Here is a 20,174-nt window from a genome sequence, read left to right on the forward strand (position 1 = left end):
GCTGCAGCTGGCACGGGTCTGAGTTAGAGAGGCAGATACAGCTTGCTTTTTGTTAGGAAACTTTTTATGTGCATCAGGCCTCTCCCCGGACTACTTTATGTTCTATTACGCTGTTATTATGCAGAAACTTTGGCATGAAATGCTAAATTCCATTAGGATAATTTATAGATCTTTATGCTCTAAATAGTCAGGGAGGGGACAATCGGGGATTCTGAGATCGTGCCTCTCATACACTGGCCTAGGATTGAAGCTGCCAGAGGAAAATGAGCTCTTCCAGGTGTTGCAAGTCCCACAAATAGTTAATCTCTTCTCCTGCATAAAACCTGTAAACTTGTTACCAAATAAGGTGAATGCTAATATAAGAGGTATATCAAATACCTATAGTCACAAAGCTCTTCTGCTTCATTCATATACATATGTATGTAGATATATGCAAATGTATTCCTTAGAAAGCCATTGGATACAGTGGCAGAGTAAGAAGTTACCAATTTAACATTGTATCACAGAAATAGAGGCTTGAATTAGGAGTTTGTACCATAGTGAAATTAGCTTCAGGAGCTGCTTCATCTTCACGTTAGGATTGCTTTATGTGGATTTGTAAGAGTCACAAGTGGTTGCAGTTTCAAAACCTGCTTGTGTTATTCAGCTCATCCTTTTCCAGTGAGTGCACAGTACTCTTTTTCTGCAGTAATTCCATTATTATTTCAGTGTATTTTGGAACACCTCTAATGAAGCTATCTCCATCAGTCACCGAAACAATCTGTTCCATTCTGAATTTTATCTTGGGTGCCATGACTCAGGCTGCTGCCAGCAGATCCCTTTTATTTCACAGGGTGTCCCTTAGCCAGCCCAGTTGCCTCAGCTTAGATGGGTTTTATTTTTTTCATTCTTTATGTACCATTCTGGATTGCAGTGACATGAAGAGGAGACATAATACTTAGCAGTAAAATTGGCTTGCTGGAATAGGCAGTGTTCTTACCATCTGAAATTCTTAGACACCTTTCGAGAAGAAATTTACAAATGCTTATTTTTAAATCACAGGAAGTGCAAACTATTACCTGATCTCAAAGAGTGTAATTAAATAAAGAAGCACTGAATAGAGGCTGTGTGGCTATTATCTAGATTTCTTACCTTTCTCTAGTATTACCCTGCATTTAACAGGCAGCTGTGTTTTTAATCTTTACAACCATACTTTTCTTCACTTCCACTGAATTTTTGCAGCTGGAAAGCTGCTTAAATCCTCTGTAAGCAACCTGAGGTACCCATCACACTGACTTTCATGCTGGGTGATCAGGTTATGGGGGAATAATGAAGTACTTGAGGTACACACCTCTTGTGTCAAGTCATTTCTGCTGCCCCCACCTGTGCCTTGGTGTGGCTCTGGGCTGCTCACACCTCTGGTAGCTTGCCTGCTGCACATGTGCTTTATTTCAGTGCTCTGCTGTCATGCTAGCTTCATCTGAAACTCATCCAGTAGCTTTTTAGGCCATACTTGACTGTACTTCAGGCGGGTTTTTGCAAGTCTTCCTCCTCTTAGAGTCCTAATTCATGACTAGCAACTTGCCCTGATTTTCTTACCTTCAGAAGGAAAACCATTTTTTCACTCCAGCTTGCCCAGGTTTTTTTTTTTGTTTTTTTTGTTTTTTAATTACTTGTTTGGGCACAGAAGATGGCTGCAGGTGGCTGAATGCCCAGGAGAGCTGTCTCTGGTGTTGAAAGGCCGCTGGAGTTAAGGCAGAGCTGTGGCAGGGCTGCAGTGTGTGTGGCTGGGCTCTGAAGCTGTGCACAGAGAGCTTCAGTCACTGCCTGTGCTCTCACTTCCATTTCAAAGCTGCCTTTGAAGGAGCAGCTCTTCAGCCTTTGTTCCAGTGGGAGCTCTCCTGCCTTTCCTCGCTCTGCTGGCACCACTGGGGAGGTTGCTCAGAGTCCCTGTACCTGCAGAGAAACACTGAAGGGAAACTTGGCTTATTTGCCACTAATTTTCTTGGGATAAATTGTGGGTTTGCTAGTTTCTTCCCTTTTTTCCCTGAGTGAAGAACTGTAAAGATTTTGAATTTAAAAAAAGAAGTACATTTTTTTGGGGTCAGTTCTAGGCGGTGGTGACTGTTCATGTCTGGCCAGGTGTGTTTGAGTGTTGGACCCAGTTTGGCTCTGCAGCCTGTTGGCTTTTCACTCTAAGCTGCTTTGGTGTGGCTCAAGTGGGGTAATCCCTTACACAGCTGAAGTAAAAGGTACAAGCACAGAGGCTCCTGCAAAGCTGGGAATCTGTTTTCCTGATTGTTTTATTGTTAAAAATAACAGGCACAGAGCTGCTAATTGGAAAGAAGGGATTAGTGAAGTTTAGTTTTCTTTGTGAAGAGCTGGGCCCTGACAGCTATTAAACTACAGACCGGCTTCATTAGTTGGTTTTGATTGAAGATTACAAAATCAAGCAAAAACATTAGAGGACTAAGAAGACATGCCTACAAGGAAATATGAAAAGTATTATTTAAAAAAAAAAAAAACAGCAGAATTAGGAAACACTTGATGAATTTTAAAGCAAATTAGTTTAATATCAATAATATATTTTTGATAGTGTGAAATCTTTAATTACTTTAGGGACTTTGAATATTATGCTTATGAGCATATTGGTATTTTCCAAACATCCTCCTTTCTGCACCTTCCCTCTCAGGGAAAGCACAATTACAGATGCTCATATTGAAATTTGCTTTTAATTTTTTTTGCAGGAGAAACAGAATGGAACACAAAGAAAACAGAAATAAAATTTACAAATTCCCATAAAAAATTTAGTACTTCTCAGTTGTCTAACACTTGATATTTTTAATTTTACTAGTTTTATTTTGCTTTTGAAAGAGTGAAAAAATAAGTAATTTCCTCCTGTTCTCAATTGCATCCACTTCTCTACTATATTTAGGCTGCCTAGAAAAATAAAGCCAAGTACAGGAAATATGCACATTATTGGTGCAATTCAGTCCACTTGATACAGTGTTTCAGAGGATTGCCTGACTGTTTGAGGTCTGTGAAGTATTTTGGATGTTAGTTATCCATGGGTAGGAGCTCATATACGCACCAAAATGCTCTTTTTTTTAAAGTAATTGATTGGGAGCTCAAAACAGAAATAAATCCCAGTAGTTTTGGATTTGAGGGAGTTGTCCTATCACTTAGAGGGGAAATGAGCAGGAAATAAGGCCTGTTTGATAGCCCAGGTGTATTTTCACACTTCATTAGCAGATTGGTGTGTACATGCTTTAGAACTGCAGTCTAGTCCTGTGCTTTATTTGTCTGTGTAAAAGTGCTGTTGCTGCAAAGCCCCATCTGAAATGCTGCTGGAGGAGGGCCCTGAGTGGTGGTTCTGGACTCAAGTGCAGCCTGGGTTGCACTTGGAATTGTTTTGATAGTCTCGAGGCCAAAATCTTTGTTTAACTAGAAAGAAAAGCGTTACAAAATGATGAAAAGTTCTCATTCAGTGATTCTTCTTTGATTTTTTTTTTTTAAGACAAATAAATAGGTACTTGTTCTCCTTAATTATTTTATGTGATTGCAAATGAAAAATGTCTTGTATTTTTTCTGTACTATTATAAATCTTTCCACTGACCTTTTTGAAGATATGACAATTCCAGTGATATTCTGAAGAGGCACTGATTTTAAATACCCTGTTTTTCAAGTTAAGTGGCAACTACTTGTTGGCTCAAAGACAGTGAAGTTACAGTAATTAGAGAATGCATTTAGCTGTCTCCAAGGGCTATGTGGGTCTCCTCATCAAAGTTAGGCAGGAAAGCATTATTGGGGCACCTAAGTTGCCAGGTTTTCTTATTCAGAAGTCATCATGCCTTCAGCTGAAGCTTTGTCTGCCTCCAGATTTATTAAATACTTCAAGATTTGCCTGAAATGTTCCACATCAATGGTATCAGTAGTAGTGCTTTCGTGTGTCAGGGATTTGTGAATTGCACAGTGTGGAATTGTGGAGGGTGGAACACAAACAATATTAATGTTTGAAACCAACACATTGCCAGAGAGAGAGCTTTAGTACCATGAGGCCTGTTACTGATATTGAATATTACACAAGTTCAGTTTTATCCTTCTGCATTTGTTATGTCCTCAGACTCCAAGTGACAGGAAATGAGTTTGGTCTGGGCTTGTTTGAGGTCCTTCTGTGTGTGTGATGGATTTTCCATCTGCATTCCTTCATATTCTGTGCTGGGTTTCCTTTGCTGCAGGGTGGTGTGAGGGCTTGAGGGAGATGCAGAGCTGCCAGGTCACCATGCAGAACAAACCCCTGGGGCAGCAGCAGAAAACCCCCAGCCCTTCTGGGTGAAGCACAGGTTAAAATCCAGCTGACTCGAATGCACAGTTTGTTTGGTTCAAACAAGATAAATTGCCCTGGTAAATTCGGGTTACAGCTGTGGGACTTGCTCAGTTGAAGAATAAACATCAATCTTCTGCTGGTTACATCTCCATTCAGAATGAAAGCAGATTGGGAAATAGTGGAAGTCTGTTCAGCAGTGGTTAAAGTTAAGCCAGGTTGTTCATCCTGATTCTCTGGGTAAAATTGCTATTGAAATCACCAACAAATTTTTACAACTGCTCCCCCAGCTCCTCTTTTAAAACTTCTTTCTTCTTTTAATACTGTGCAACCACCCACAGCTTATGTGCTTACCATGGGCATTTTTATAACTGTGATAAAAACTACAAAGGTATTCTCACTTAAAAGTAATTGCACTATTATTGTAATGCTTTTTAGAAAAGAAAGTTTTTATCAATGTCAGGTGTTTTGCCAAAAAGAAATAAACTACATGTTCTTTTATGCTCACTGAATTTTGTTGTTTTTTGGTTTTTTTTAATAGTGATTCCAGAGTTTATTAATCAAGTAAATATTGCATTGGAGAGCTTAAGCAAGAACACAGTGCATCTGTTTGATGACAACCAGTTTGTTGACATTTCCAAGAAGGTGTATGATACAATTCACAACATCAGGTGCTCCGTCATGATGATTCGGGTGAGTCTGCAGTTTGTTCCTTTCATAGTGGTGGCTGAGATGGGCCAGGATGTCAGGGCATTTTTGGGAGCATTCAGAGCTATGTGTGTGATAAATGCCCCCAAGCTCATATCCAGGATGAACTGGCCTGGGAAACTTGGGTTACAGGGAAATGTGTGATTGTAACTGCACAAGTCTGGAACTGCATTGAGTACCACATCAGAATGTTGCACAAAAATGTCTTTACTTCTTTAAAAATACATACTTTTGTTTGGTTGGTAAAGATCTTTGTTCACTTCATTAGCTGCTAACTTGCAGCTACAAAACCAAATCTTGTAGTTCTTCAGCTTTAACCTGAGGAATGTAGGAGAGAGAGTATTTCCAGGTGATTCTGATATTCCCATATCAAGTTCTTTCAGCCTTACACCAGAACCTGATTTCTTTGTCTCACACAATTGCAATCACTGCGCTTATGTTTGTGTTTTTCCTGAAGTTCAGAAACTGAATCAGAGAAGCTTATTTTTTAAATTCAAGCCAGAATTTTGTCAGATGCAGAATTTCCCCCAAATATCTTCATAAAGAATGATAAACAACTGAGCTGCAATGTCTGTATGTTCAGCAATTTCATTTCAATATAAGATTAAGCATTAATAACAATATAGATAGATTTTTCCAAGGAAGTTTATCTTCTTCTGCACTGACTGTGCAGTTGAGAACATGGTAGGAAACAGATTCCTTTTCTTGTGAATACAAAGCCATGAGCAGCAGCTGATGGGAGGTGGGTGTGCTGCTCTGCTCCATTTCGGTGAGACCCCTCCTGCAGAGCTCCTCCAGCCCTGGGCTCCCAGCACAGCAGGGACACGGAGTGTTGGAGTGTTGCAGAGGAGGCACGGGAGTGATCAGAGGGATGGAGCCCCTCTGCCATGAGGAAAGCTGGGGCTGGGGAAGTCTCTGTGGAGGCCATGCTGCAGCCCTTGGGTACTTACAGGGGCTTATAAATGAGAACAGACTTTTCTGTAGGGCCTGTTGTGATAGGGCAAGGGGTTATGATTTTAAATGAAAGAGGGGAGATTTAGCTAGATAAAAGGAAGAAATTTATTGCAATGTGAGTGCCAGTGAAACACTGGCACAGGCTGCCCAGCAAGGTGGTAGAAGCCCCATCCCTGGAAGCATTCCAGGCCAGGCTGCAGGGTTCTGAGGAAACTGCTCATTGCAGGGGGTGTTGGACTCGGTGGCCTTTAAAGGTCCCTTCCCACCAAAACCATTCTAATGTGAAGAACATTGGTCTTAACATACTGCATTGTGTGAGGTAAAGTAGGAATTCAGATGTGCAGAATGATTCCAATGTCTCATCCTTATTGCAGGTGTCAGTTAGGAAGCTGTTTGTACACTGAGGACAGACCCTGAAACATCCAGCATGTGTCCCATAGCAGTGGGAGTTTGTGAGCTGGGTGTAGGTCCAAACCACACCCACAACCAAGATTGTGGGTGATGCTTGCTTGGGTCTTCAGATCAGCTCCTGTGTCAGTGAGCACAGGCTAAGAAGTTGTCATTGGGACATCTCATTTTTTTCTAGGTAAGCTTCATTTAATGCCGGTGTTGCTCATCCCTCCCTTAGTGACTCAGGGGCTCTTGGGTCTTTTAGGATTACAAAGTTGCTTCTGTTTCTCAGTGAGATAAGAGTCTTCTTTATGTCCAGTTGTCTTAGGCTTGAATTCCATGGTCATGGCTGTGTATTTCTTTCTGGAGTTTTGAATTTCTGGAGAATTTACACTGAGGAATGTAACACAGCTTCAGTCAGTTTCTGTGCAGAGGCAGACTCAGCTCTGCAGTATTTGCTTGGAGTGCTCTGTAGGGATGTTTGTGTGGGACAGTCACTCAGGTGATATGAGGGGAAAGCCTCATAGGGTGTCTGTGTGGGACTGTCACTCAGGTGATATGAGGGGAAAGCCTCATAGGGTGTCTGTGTGGGACAGTCACTCAGGTGATATGAGGGGAAAAGCCTCAGAGGGTGTCTGTGTGGGACTGTCACTCAGGTGATATGAGGGGAAAAGCCTCAGAGGGTGTATTTGTGGGACTGTCACTCAGGTGATATGAGGGAAAAGCCTCAGAGGGTGTCTGTGTGGGACAGTCACTCAGGTGATATGAGGGGAAAAGCCTCAGAGGGTGTATTTGTGGGACTGTCACTCAGGTGATATGAGGGGAAAAGCCTCAGAGGGTGTATTTGTGGGACTGTCACTCAGGTGATATGAGGGGAAAGCCTCATAGGGTGTCTGTGTGGGACTGTCACTCAGGTGATATGAGGGGAAAAGCCTCAGAGGATGTATTTGTGGGACTGTCACTCAGGTGATATGAGGGAAAAGCCTCAGAGGGTGTATTTGTGGGACAGTCACTCAGGTGATATGAGGGGAAAAGCCTCAGAGGGTGTATTTGTGGGACTGTCACTCAGGTGATATGAGGGGAAAAGCCTCAGAGGGTGTATTTGTGGGACTGTCACTCAGGTGATATGAGGGGAAAAGCCTCAGAGGGTGTATTTGTGGGACTGTCACTCAGGTGATATGAGGGGAAAAGCCTCAGAGGGTGTATTTGTGGGACTGTCACTCAGGTGATATGAGGGGAAAAGCCTCAGAGGGTGTATTTGTGGGACTGTCACTCAGGTGATATGAGGGAAAAGCCTCAGAGGGTGTATTTGTGGGACTGTCACTCAGGTGATATGAGGGAAAAGCCTCAGAGGGTGTATTTGTGGGACTGTCACTCAGGTGATATGAGGGAAAAGCCTCAGAGGGTGTCTGTGTGGGACTGTCACTCAGGTGATATGAGGGAAAAGCCTCAGGTGTGCTGAGGCTGTGACAGCCCAAGGCCCAGGGGGTGCCCAGAGTGCAGCACCAGGGCTGTGCACCCATGAAATCCTGAGGGCACAGCAGCCCTGGAATGGCCTCTTTCAGGGCCATCTTCCTCTGCTGCTTTGCAAGTCCTGACCAGAGCTCAGGAGAGTTAAAAAATGGTTAGAAAGGGTGTGAGCTCTCTCCTTAATGAATCCCATTGTTCAGCCACAGCCATGAGAAGGTTTTTTTGAGGTTTGGTGAAATGCTAGTCAGCTACTCCTGCATCCCTTGGAGACAGTGATTGCCAGCACAGAGAGTGCTGAGAAAAGCCTGCCTTTCATTTTTCTGAGGCAGGTTGTGTTTGCATTCCTGGTTAGATATGTTCCAGACAGTGCCAGCTCCCTGGAAGAAGCTTTAGTGGATCTGGGGGTTACTCAGACATGCACCGTTAGTGTAGCAGCCAAGGTGAGGAAATGAGATGTTCTGAGGCCAGAGAATGGCACCTTGCTGCTTACAGGGGATTCATTGCAAGGCTGATTCAGGGCAGGAACTCATTGACAAAAAATAATTGGGAAATGTAAATGGATGAGGCCACTCATTCACAAGGGGCAATTTTTCAACATGGCAGGAAAAGCAGAAATTCTCCAGATCAGTTTCTCAGGAAGCATTTCAAACATGTAATTACACAGAAAGAATGGTTTTAAAAATAGAGTTCTTAAATGTAAAATGCTGCCCAATACTGTTAATGCAAATTACTAGCCATGCATTTCCATGTCCAAGCTCAATCCAAAATATGTAAAACATTGATCGCAGTCCTGCCAGGTATGAGGCAACACTTGAGAGCAGCCACATGTGGCTGGTGTGTGATACTGCTGGGCTGGAACAGAAATGCCTCTGGCATCAGGGGCTGCTCCCCTTGAGATGCTTTTCATTGCACACTTGCAAGCACTGCTTGATGCAGAGGCAGCTGTCCGTGAGAAATAACTGATAGTTGGTCCAGGGTGTATCCACAGTTCTCAGTCATTTTTTGACTCTAAAGATCCCATTTTTGTTGTGTTTTAGAGATTTTTGTGGGCTTGATCTTGCACAGGAGCATTTTTACATTATCTGGATAACATTTTAATCAGGATATTTATGTTACAGAAGTAGATTAGATTAAATAGTACAATTAAAGGCAATTCTTGCATGTGAAATATGTAGAAAAGTCAAAGGAAACAGGTTGGTGGTTTTTGAGACAATACACATTGAATGCTGCAGAATGTTAAGATTATTGGTAGAACTTTGTAAAAAACTTCTGTATGAAGATGCTTTTAGTTGAAAAATATGAGACAGCTGGATTGAAATAACAGCTACCAATATCCCATTAGGGATAGTCTCTAGTGGAAAGAAATGACTTCAAAAGAAAAATAACTGCTGGTAACTAGAGCACTAATAGTCATGCTAACAATTATCCCAAGAACAGTGGAAAGAAAGTCACCAAATCAAACGTTTCACAAAATTCTTTGTTCTTTTTGGAGGATAAACAAGTGAGCAGCTGTTCAGGTTTTCCAGAGACAAAGAAGAGGGCAAAGGGTTCACATGCTCTATGCAAGATGCTTTTACTAATGTTCATGGAAGCAGTGACTGAGGAACCCAAGTTCTCTAGCTTTGTGAGAAGTGCAGAGTGTGTATTGAAATTGCTGTTCTTAGCACATTAAAACATTTGTTAAAAATCCTCTCTGCTGAATGGCTGTTCTCTGTGCTGTTTCTCTCAGAATTCTGGCATGGAGACCATAGGTTTCCTCAAGAGTTTATGGTGTTAGGCTTTTGGAGTTTGTTTTGCACGTTGTTCCTTAATTTCCCTGCACCATGATGTGTGGGATTTCCATCCCCCAGCCCTCCTGAAAACTGAAGCAAAGCATTCATTTTTCTTTTCTGTCTTACCTAGGTACTTTTATTCAACTAGATCCCCCCTGAACCTCCAATCAATTCCTAATGTTCCTGTTTCTTTAGCCAACAGTCTTTTACTGTGTTTTAATTTTCTTTGGAAAGTCAAACTCAGTTTAGGTACACATTCAAAAGTCTACAGCATAAATGCTTTTTCATATATTTTGGCTTTCTCAGAATACCCTTGGATGGTTTCTTTTTTAACTTCTTTTGTTGGTTGCAAATCTGGCATGATTTTTCATTCTGTTTTAAAGAATTCATCCTCAACAGAGCTTGAGTTCTTCAGTAATAGACATCACAGCAGAATTCATTATCTTACACCCAGCAGAGTTACAGGAAGATTTAGAACATGGACCTCTAGGACAGGAAGGTTGCAAGTGCTGAAACCTTTCAGCCAGTTACTGAGTGTCCAGTTAAATTCTACCACAGCTTTTTCTAATCACAGAATTATCCTGCACCTGCAGGGTTTTCTGCCTGTTTTTACTTCTGTATCCAAGTGAGTTAGACCCTGTCCAGTGTAGGCAATAACAAGCATGAATTGAACATCTGTTTAAGTTAAAGAAAACAAAGCAAAACAGAGAATCATATGAGAATGGCAGACATTTACTGCAGTCCTATTGTTTGTTTTTCCAAAAAGGCCTTGAGACCTCATGGAACAGACAGACAAGGAGCTGTTCATACAGCCTTGTTGAGCTTCATTGTTGGTCGGAAATGCAGAAGTGAAGCTAATCCATTACAAACTCATATTGAGAAGTTTGATAAAAACTTTTTTCTTCATCTTTTTCTATCCTTCAGCAGTTGCACAAGGGGCAGACCCTTTGCAGCAGGAGTTAGCCACTTGGTCCTGCACCTCTCAGCACTTTCTGGTTGTGTCTGACCCAAGCACCTTTCCTTCCCCTCCTTGGCAGCTTCAGTCCTGTCACCCAAGGGTTGATGTGTCTGGATGTAGTGTGGCTGCAGAGGAATGTGTTCATGTGATGTCTTTAAAAGAGAGTGCAGAACAAATGCCTGTTGTCTGTCAGGGCTAGTGGCACATCTCCTTTTTCAGGTTGTTATCCTGAGTCCCATAAAAGGAGAATGTCACTTTGTGCTGTAGAACCCAAATAAGAGGTGAGTTAAAAGTGTTTAGTGCTGCAATCAGCTGCACATCTCTGAGGTAAAACCTTCTGACAGCTGCTTGTCCCTGCCATGTTATTTGGTTTTTAACATCTCAAGTCACAATCACCAGCCTTGAAGTACCATTATGAGAAAACTTAAAGCACTATCCCACACAGGTTACATTTCATTTCTTAATTCACCCACAGACAAATTTTCTAAAAATGTCTATGTTCTTCACAGTATACCTGGGAAGCCTTCTCATAATGTACAAATACTTGTAATTTATATCAGTATTAGCATCATAGAGTCAGTCATTATTATTATGACTCTGCCTTACAGATATCCTTCCAAAATGCTCTGTACTGAGCAGTTTTGGGACACACAGCATACATTTCCATTTAACACGTAGACATTTTCAAAAATGCTGATCTCCATTTAGTACCAGGAGAGTTTGTCTTCCTAAATAAATAAAGCAAATTTTCTGGCAAACAGCCATACATTTCAATTTGCTTCTGTTTCATATTTATGTACAATGTAACAAACTCTCAAAGGCCTGAGTTTCATTAGTTTAGGACATTTAATATCTTCAGCAAACCAGATGATTTCTGGTTCTCAGTGTGATGGTGTTGCTGACTTTGTTGCTTTACAGAGTAAGAAGCTGCTCAGTAGTGTAGGTGTTGACAATACCCACCTCTTGTTTTGTCCTTGAAAGCTGCATCCACTTGTCTTAACATGTGGGCAGGATGTTACCCTAAGAAATAGCTTTAGTTTGGAGTTGCCCCAGTTGCCATAACAAGCACCTGTTCTTAAAAGCTGAGGTGTTTCCACAAGGGAGAAAGAATTGTTAGTAAAAATACAGATGGTTTATTGATTTTAAAAACAGATAGTAAATTCACATCTCAGGTAGAGGGGAGAGAGACAGAAGAGGAAAAAAAGCACATGCTTTAGCCTTCCCATCTCAGACAGGAGTGGAACCAGAGCACAGATAAAATATTATTTCACTCAGGGGTGGGTGGCCCTTCCTCCTCCCCCTTCTTCAGGTCCCCTTTGCTTAAACAAAGTAGAAGCAGAGTCCATCCACAGGGTAGTTGGGAAATGGTGGATTTTTTGTTGTTTTTGTTAACAAAAGACAAGAGAAATTTCCTGCTTTTGTGTGCTTCTGCATTTCTGCACTTTGAGATTCACAGGATTAACTTCTTGGTTCTTTGTACATCTTTCTGACTGCTGCCCCATTCCCATGCTCCAGGCATTTGCTCAGGCTTTACAGGGAGATTGCTGATTTTAGATCCTGGTTCTTTTTCATGTACCAAATGAACAGTGACTAGGAAAATAAGTGCCCCCTTTGTCCTCCTGTGTGCAGTTCCAAAATAGTCCTTTCACATCCACGTGTTCTGTTATTTCTGTACAGAGAAACCATCCAGTGGTAGAGGAGTGCCAAAAGCAGCTGCCCTTCTGAGGAACAGTGTGTAGAACTCCTGTGCTGCTTTATGGATGTGCTGGAGGAGCAGCCTCCCTCTAATTGCAGCTGCAATAAGCTTCTGAGGAAGCACTGGATGTTGTCAGGCCAGTCTTGTGCACAGGAGTGGTGGGGAGGAATTTTTCTCTGCAGAGCAGCAGCTCATGTGCACCCCCCTGGTGACTGCAGAGCAGGAAATGGGAATGGGCGTTTGGAATAGTGCCAGAACTCACTGCTTGGGCAGTGCCATGGTCAGTCCTGTCCTTTCATACTAGTTTTTCCCCCATTGCTTTGAATTCTTTTAATACTACTTGGTTGTTTTTCATTTTTGTCAAAATATTATGGTTAATGGAGCCTTCTTTTTAAGGCAGAAATATTGCAGTATCTTTGGTACCCCATCTTACTTTTCACTGTCACAGATTTCACTTGTCTCACCCTCTCCTCAGTGCACAGAGGGCTCACTCAGGGAAAGGACCTCAGGAGATCAGCTGGTCCAACCTGCTGTTGAAAGCAGAGTGTTATCCAGGGCCCCTTTCAAGACATGTGTGACTTCACTGTTTGCTGTTTAATTTTATCTCTTCGAATTCCAACAGTAATGGGGAATTGATGAGTCAAATAAAGCAATAGTGTGTTAAACTTAGGTGTCAAAGGAAGCTGCTTGCTGCACTTCATGCTGCTGCCAGTCTGTAATAGTTTCTCTAATATTGGCTGTGTTTATGCCTCATTGTTTACATTCAGCACAGGAATGCATGGCCCATCTTTTCCAGTAAAAAGTGGAATTTTCTTTAGCCTGGCTTGGGTTTCCAGTTTAGATGTCAGCTAATGGAAAGGATGTTGTGTTGTGCATTGTCTAAGAAAAGAAAGAAAAAAATAAGAGCATTGGGTACATACAGACAAAAATCATAAATTATTTCAGAAATGCTAATCAGATATAGTGCTGCTGGTGTCCACTGCCTGCTGCATCCATTGTAAGATCCATGTGCAGTTCCCTGTCCTGGCACATCTGGGCTGTCTTCTGCCCAGTCTGCACAGCTGCAGGGCTGGGAAATGCAGAGCTCCTCAGCAGCAAATGGCTTCATGGCTTTAATGGGAATCTCCTCCTGCTGGGATTGCTGGGCCACACACAGGAGTCAGTGCTTATGGATGGCATAAACAGTTTTGACTCACACACTGCTTTAAATGTCAGTTCTTCCCAGTCTAGGGATTAAATTACATTGCAAGTGTCACACATGATTATGCTTTTAATTGTTCACAGAATTACTCTTCTCATTCAGAAAGACAGAACCTTCCAGAATTATTTGATAGCTCTGGTTTAGTGGCTCATTGGAAACTTAAGCACATAACAGTATTTTTTCTGGAACATTAAAATCTTTGCTAAGGGTTTTTTTTTTTCTTAGAGCAAGAAAAAGTGATGTGTATTCCTTCCTTGCCATTTGGTGCTTACTATCTAATATCAATTATATTCCCAGAGAAGTGGAATGAATATTATGCTGTTAAGATGGAAGGACTGAATTACTGGAGCCAAAACTGGGAAGCACAGTGAGGTGTTACAGATCATGGACACCCTATTACAATGTGCCTCCTGCCACGGGGCAGGCCTGGAATGGATGGGGACTGCAGCTCCAGAGCACAGAGTGCTCACCCAGGCTGTGCTGCTGCTGGCAGTGCTGGGCTGTGCTGCCCCTTGGCCAGGCCTGCCTGTGCTTCCCTTCACTGCTGCTCACTGTAAGGTCCATCCATGGCCCAGCTCAAATTTCTCAGTTGCCATTTCACTGTGGAACCCTTTATCTGGAATGATGGATTTTTTGAGTGTGGTGCAGAAAAGCAGTGAGGTACATCACAAATGTGTTCAGAATGGCACTGGGCTTCAAAACCTAATGGGAATATGTGTTAGGCTGTGATCTGAGTTCTGCTGGCACAGAGTAGGGTGGCAGGGCTGGGGTCTGTGTCGCTCTGTGCTTTGGGTCCGATCTGGTCCTCCTGTCATGCACGTCCTTGCTGATAAAGCAGTGTGATAGTGGACAGGGTTTGGGATTAATTGGTTCTTTATTGCTTCCCTGACTTCTTTTGGTTTCTGTTCTTAGAATTCCTTAGTATTCCATGAGCATATTTGAGTTCAGGTTCTACTTTTAATGACACCTTCATCCATTTTTTAAAATTACCATTGCTTGCCAGCTTGAATCACTTGTTTCCTTGAAAGTGTGCTCAGGGCTGGAATGCAGCTGATGAACGGAGGTGGACATAAGGAGACATAGTGACAACAGAGGAACTGACTCACAAAAAAAGAGACCTTGGGAAAAAATTCTTCAGAGAATTGGAAAAAAAAAATAATCCTGCACTGAGCCTGGCAAGTTGAAGATGGTATCTGTGAGTGCTTTTCATCTGAAAAGATTCTGTGGAGGTTTATAAAACTGATGCTGCCTAATTTCCTAGAAACCCTGTCAGTTACAGCCTGTTCTTAAAATAGAGACAGAGGAGTCCCTTCATTGTATTATCAACAAAATCAGTGTATATGAGTACTGAAGGGAAGTGTGTTGCAGCAGAGGAGTGCTGTGCATCCTCTAGCACATAGATTGGGTTGAAATTGCTGTTTTACTGCACCATTCCTCCAGTGCAGCCTAGCAAACAGCAACAGGGCCTCCAAGGTAATTGCTATAACAGGTACTTCAATTATTAGGAAAGTGGAGCAGTAATATTAATTTAAAATTAGTTTATTACTCTGGCTGCCTCGTGATCCTGGTCTTCATGAAGTAGTCATCATAGAATTACAGAAAATAGAAGAAAACCAGATTATTTAGCAGGCTGAACATAATTCCTTTCAAAAGTAGAAGCCTTCCTTCTTGCTGAACGTGGTGCAGCATAAAATAGCACATGAGAAATGATCATATGGGCCAGTGTGATTCCTACCTCTGCCTGCCCTTTGCTTCCTCTGTGGTCAGTGTGTGGGTTGTGCATGGAGGAGACCAGATCAGATCAGCAGGTGTCAGCTGTGTGTTGGTTGCTGATGCCTCCTCAGAATGGGAACTGGACCCTTCTGCCCCGGTGAGGAGCAGTGTGGCATCCCAGCTGAGCAGGGCATGGCACACAGAGAGGCTGTGCCAGGCACACTCTGGGATGCTGTGGGTGTGGGAAAGCTGCACTCCAAATGCATAAAGAAACGAGCATGAGACTTGTGGAACATTCAGCAAAAGAACAGACATGAGGAACTGTGTGGTGTTTTAGTGAGGGAATGGGGAGTGCAGCACACAGAGGCAGAGCCACTGGAGTACCTGGGTTGTGTGTTAGAATTGATGTGAGGTCACACCGGTGCCCTGGATGTGTGGGAGTGTGGAGCTCAGTCTGGCTTCAGTAAAACATCTGCTTGTCACCTTGGTGAGTGGAGGCAGAAGCAGAACTTCCCCAGGTTTTAAGCACAGCAACATCAGTGGAATTAATTTACTAATGCTGGGGTTTGCAGCCAATCACTTACTGCTGAAATGGAGCCAGTCCCCCAGAGAGATAAAGTCTGAAATTGTGTATGCCTAAACTTTGGCTTTTTGTGGTGGTTCCATTCCATTAATACAGCCTTAAACCTTGCATCTTCCAGCTTCCTCCATCTCAGGCTGGGCTGCTTGGTTTGCTCATGCAGTTTATGGGAAACTCACAGGTCAGAAATGAGGTGACTCACCCTGGTTGTCCTTTAACTGCAGAAAGGGAGTTATTTTTTCCTGAATGAAAAGATCATCCTGTCTGATAGGGTTGCTGCTGTATTGTTGGTCTTGTTTCCATGTTTGGGTTATTAAATAGTGTATTAAATTGCACCACGCATTTGTGGAACATACTGAATTTATAACTCACAGGACTATTTTCTCCCTCTAAAATTCTCACATTTCTCACCTGGTAGGGTAAAACTAAGATGAAATTTTAGGTTGTGTTTAGTTCATTAGTAAAAAGCTCCTTTTTCTGCTGCTATTTTTCTTGCAGAAAGCTCAGCAGGAAATGCTACCTGGAGCGTGGCTCTGGAGATGGAGGGTTCAGTCTGTGGGATTCAGTGGGATTGCCAGAGAGCTCAGGGCTTTGGCAGGCAGCCTCTACCTGGCAGGGCTTGGCTGGGGCTGTGGTACATTTCTGCTCCTTTTTTGTTTATTCTTGGCTCTGTTGGTGAGCTCTGAGATTTATCTACTGCCTGGGCAAGAAAAAAGGTTGAGCAGCATTAATTGCTAAAAACTACCATCCTCCACAAAGAGAAGGCAAGAGGAAGGATTGAAATTCCTGTCAGGGACCATTCAGCAGCCCACACAAGCAGCTTGCCACACAGACGTGGCACAGCTTTCTTTGAGGGCTCATGGTGCTGCATCACAGGCATAGCTGTGCATTGTCCTGCCTCACACTGTGGTGTTTCTTTTTGTCCTCTTCATTTCTTTTCCTTCCCCTCCTTTTTTCATTTATTTTCTGTTTTCTCTCCTTTTACCTTACAGTTTGTCTTGTGCTGTTTATATGCAGATTCTCTTCTCATGCCTCATGCTAAGGTAGTGTAAGAATTGTCTTTTGTGAAGCCCTGGCCTCCCCACAGGGTGCCAGTCTTTTTGGAAAAGGGTAACTAATGCATAAATTCTGATTTTTATCTGGCCTAAGATAAATGCAGCAATCAAATATGTACCCTAAAGAAACTTTAGGTGGTTTTATTTCCATTGTCTGAGTGTCTGGGTGGAATAGCTCCTAAAGCAGAAATTTGTGCTTAACAATTGTCACGTTCTGGGTGGGAATGTGTGGGAAGGATGGCAGCAGTGGTCCCTGCACTGTGAGAAGCAGGCTGTGCATTACAGGGTGCATTTCTCTGTGAGGTCTGTGGTGGACAGGCTTGCTCTGTGTGTCTTTTCTAAAGGTGATGTGTTTTACTTGAGCTCAGAGGGTCATTGGCACTGAGGAGGCTTGAGCAGATGTTGAGGTTGTAGTTGGTAATTTCAACTATTCCAGTTTGAGAAATGCACTTTTCACTGGCAACCTTTTGCTGAGGAATATATTAATCTATCCAAGGGAATTTTTTAGTGTGATCATGTAACAGAAACAGATTGAATTGGCATGTTAGAAATCTTTGCTGAGAGGGGCCACCATTGCTCAGGCTTTATTCAAGTGATAAACCTACATTTCTTGTGGACTTCTGAATTGTCTTGTCCTTTCTGAGCCCTGAAATGTTTTTAACACAGTCAAAATGAGATATTCACTGCACTTTTTAACCTTTAATATATTGATGTATTCCTAAAGCAGTTTCTTTCCTGTATTTCATCTGCTTGGAAACAAAGGTTTTGTTTCGGCTTTGGTATATACTCTCCTCCACAAAAATTGAAGGCTTCTGGAGAGGAAAGGGAGATTCTGCAGGAAGGCAGACTCTACTACCTGGTTTAAGGTACAATTTGAACACTCTGGTTCTCAGAAGCGGATTTGTCTTGCCACACCTCACTCCATCCAGGATGCTGTGCGAGCACTGTTGGCTCCTGCCCAGGGTTCTCTGTGCCAGTGACAGTCAGGCCGTGACCCTGCAGGGACTGATGGCAGGGTCAGCAGCCTGCACTTTGTTCCTCTGGCCTGAATTAAAAATGGAACCATTATGAATTTTCACAGAGCAAAATGCAGGCTCCTCTCTGGTTGCCTTTGAGGTTAGCCAGGCTGACAGTAAAGATGTTTTTGTTTATCTTTCATACACACAGTTGAGGGAGAGGAAGCAAGGTCTAATCTCTTCTCATTTACAAAGGTTAAGGTGATGTTTAGAAATCTGTTTCAAACACAGTTAGGAACTGCTCATATATAAAGCCATACATAATTTTCTTTATGAAGATTACTAGCAAAAAACCAATGGCTTAATTTGTCACAGACATGTTCTATGAAAAATCCTTTCCTTAGGATTTTTTCTCCTGAGAAGCTGAGAGGCCTCAGGAACAGAATGTAAACAATGGTTATCTGCTGCTGTGGAATGCAACAGGTGGATTTGTGATTGGTCTCATGTGGTTGTTTCTAATTAATGGCCAATCACAGCCCAGCTGTCCAGACTGTCTCGGTCAGCCACAAACCTTTGTTATTCATTCTTTTTGTATTCTTAGCCAGCCTTCTGATGAAATCCTTTCTTCTATTCTTTTAGTATAGTTTTAATATAATATATATAATAAAATAATAAATCAGCCTTCTGAAACATGGAGTCAACATTCTCATCTCTTCCCTCATTCTGGGACCCCTGCAAGCACCACCACAATAATTCATTTTTCACAATCCATTTTTAAACAGCTTAGCAAGTATTTCCATTATAAATGAAGTGTCTTAATTAGCTTCCCACTAGATGGAGCAAATGTATGTCAACCCAGTAGAGGAAATGGGGAATACATTTTAGATAGCTGAAGAACAAATCACTTTACTGTTCTGTTCTTGTTAATTATTAGTTTTCTGAATTTAAAATGGAGGCTTCTAAGCCATATGGTGATTTCTCCTACTGCATAAACATAAGCAAGGCTGTGCTTTGTGTGAAGCTGTGTGTCAGTTGTCATGGTTCTGATGGGATCAAGGCAGGGGCTGGGGTTACAGCAGAGTATTTTATTTGTAGGAATTTGAAAGTATTCTTTAAAAGTTATACCCAAAAAAGAGCTTCCTTGAAATAAAATAACTGGAAAAAAGTAAAGAAGCTTCCAGGTTCCCAAGTGACTCCTCAGGTAACCTAGTGAAGGATTTGCAGCCCTGAAATCTGAGCATCCTTTCTGGTCATGCTGTAGTTTATAAAGCTGTCACCTGCAGGAATGGAGAGGGGCCTGTGGTAGAGCGTGCCAAGGGGCACAGGGCAGCAGGGAACGTGCACAGGTGTGCTCTCCTGGCACTGCTCTGGGAGCCCAGGGGCTGTGGGGTCACTGCTGACCCTGCTCTGGGAGCCCAGGGGGTTTGGGGTCACTGCTGACCCTGCTCTGGGAGCTCATGGGGTTTGGGATCACTGCTGACCCTGCTCTGGGAGCCCAGGGGCTGTGGGGTCACTGCTGACCCTGCTCTGGGAGCCCAGGGGGTTTGGGATCATTGCTGACCCTGCTCTGGGAGCCCAGGGGCTGTGGGGTCACTGCTGACCCTGCTCTGGGAGCTCATGGGGTTTGGGATCACTGCTGACCCTGCTCTGGGAGCCCAGGGGGTTTGGGGTCACTGCTGACCCTGCTCTGGGAGCCCAGGGGCTGTGGGATCATTGCTGACCCTGCTCTGGGAGCCCAGGGGGTTTGGGATCATTGCTGACCCTGCTCTGGGAGCCCAGGGGGTTTGGGATCATTGCTGACCCTGCTCTGGGAGCCCAGGGGGTTTGGGGTCACTGCTGACCCTGCTCTGGGAGCCCAGGGGCTGTGGGATCATTGCTGACCCTGCTCTGGGAGCTCATGGGGTTTGGGATCACTGCTGACCCTGCTCTGGGAGCCCAGGGGGTTTGGGATCATTGCTGACCCTGCTCTGGGAGCCCAGGGGGTTTGGGATCACTGCTGACCCTGCTCTGGGAGCCCAGGGGCTGTGGGATCATTGCTGACCCTGCTCTGGGAGCCCAGGGGGTTTGGGGTCACTGCTGACCCTGCTCTGGGAGCCCAGGGGGTTTGGGATCACTGCTGACCCTGCTCTGGGAGCCTTTGGGGAGGCTTTGGGGTCACTCCTGGTGGGCTGCACCACTTACCACCTGGCTGAAGTGGCCAATAGCTGCCTGTGTCCCCAGCAGCCCAGACTGGTTGAGTTATAGAATTCCTACATTTGTAATTAGTTATAAAATTAGAATTAGGATTATTTAGAACCATGAGCCTCCAGGCCAGCTGTTAGCCACCACAGTTTGTAAATCTCACCCTGCTCGTGCCTTTGGACCCTTTTGGCTACAATGCCATTGCTAGATGGGATTTTCAGGCAGCTGTCAAGTTTC

At 43.3% G+C, this 20,174-nt stretch overlaps 1 protein-coding gene across 1 annotated transcript in view; it reads left to right on the forward strand.

Annotated features, from left to right (window-relative positions):
- The window catches only part of CTNNA3 (catenin alpha 3), a 415,687-nt gene that overhangs the window by 330,363 nt on the left and 65,150 nt on the right, over positions 1-20,174 (forward strand). Inside the window, exon 13 of the mRNA XM_058810887.1 lies at positions 4,845-4,996. Within this exon, the coding sequence (XP_058666870.1) occupies positions 4,845-4,996 (152 nt within the window). The remainder of the gene's footprint in view (positions 1-4,844; positions 4,997-20,174) is intronic.

The sequence above is a fragment of the Ammospiza caudacuta genome, chromosome 9 (assembly GCF_027887145.1).
Source record: "Ammospiza caudacuta isolate bAmmCau1 chromosome 9, bAmmCau1.pri, whole genome shotgun sequence".
Taxonomy (NCBI): domain Eukaryota; kingdom Metazoa; phylum Chordata; class Aves; order Passeriformes; family Passerellidae; genus Ammospiza; species Ammospiza caudacuta.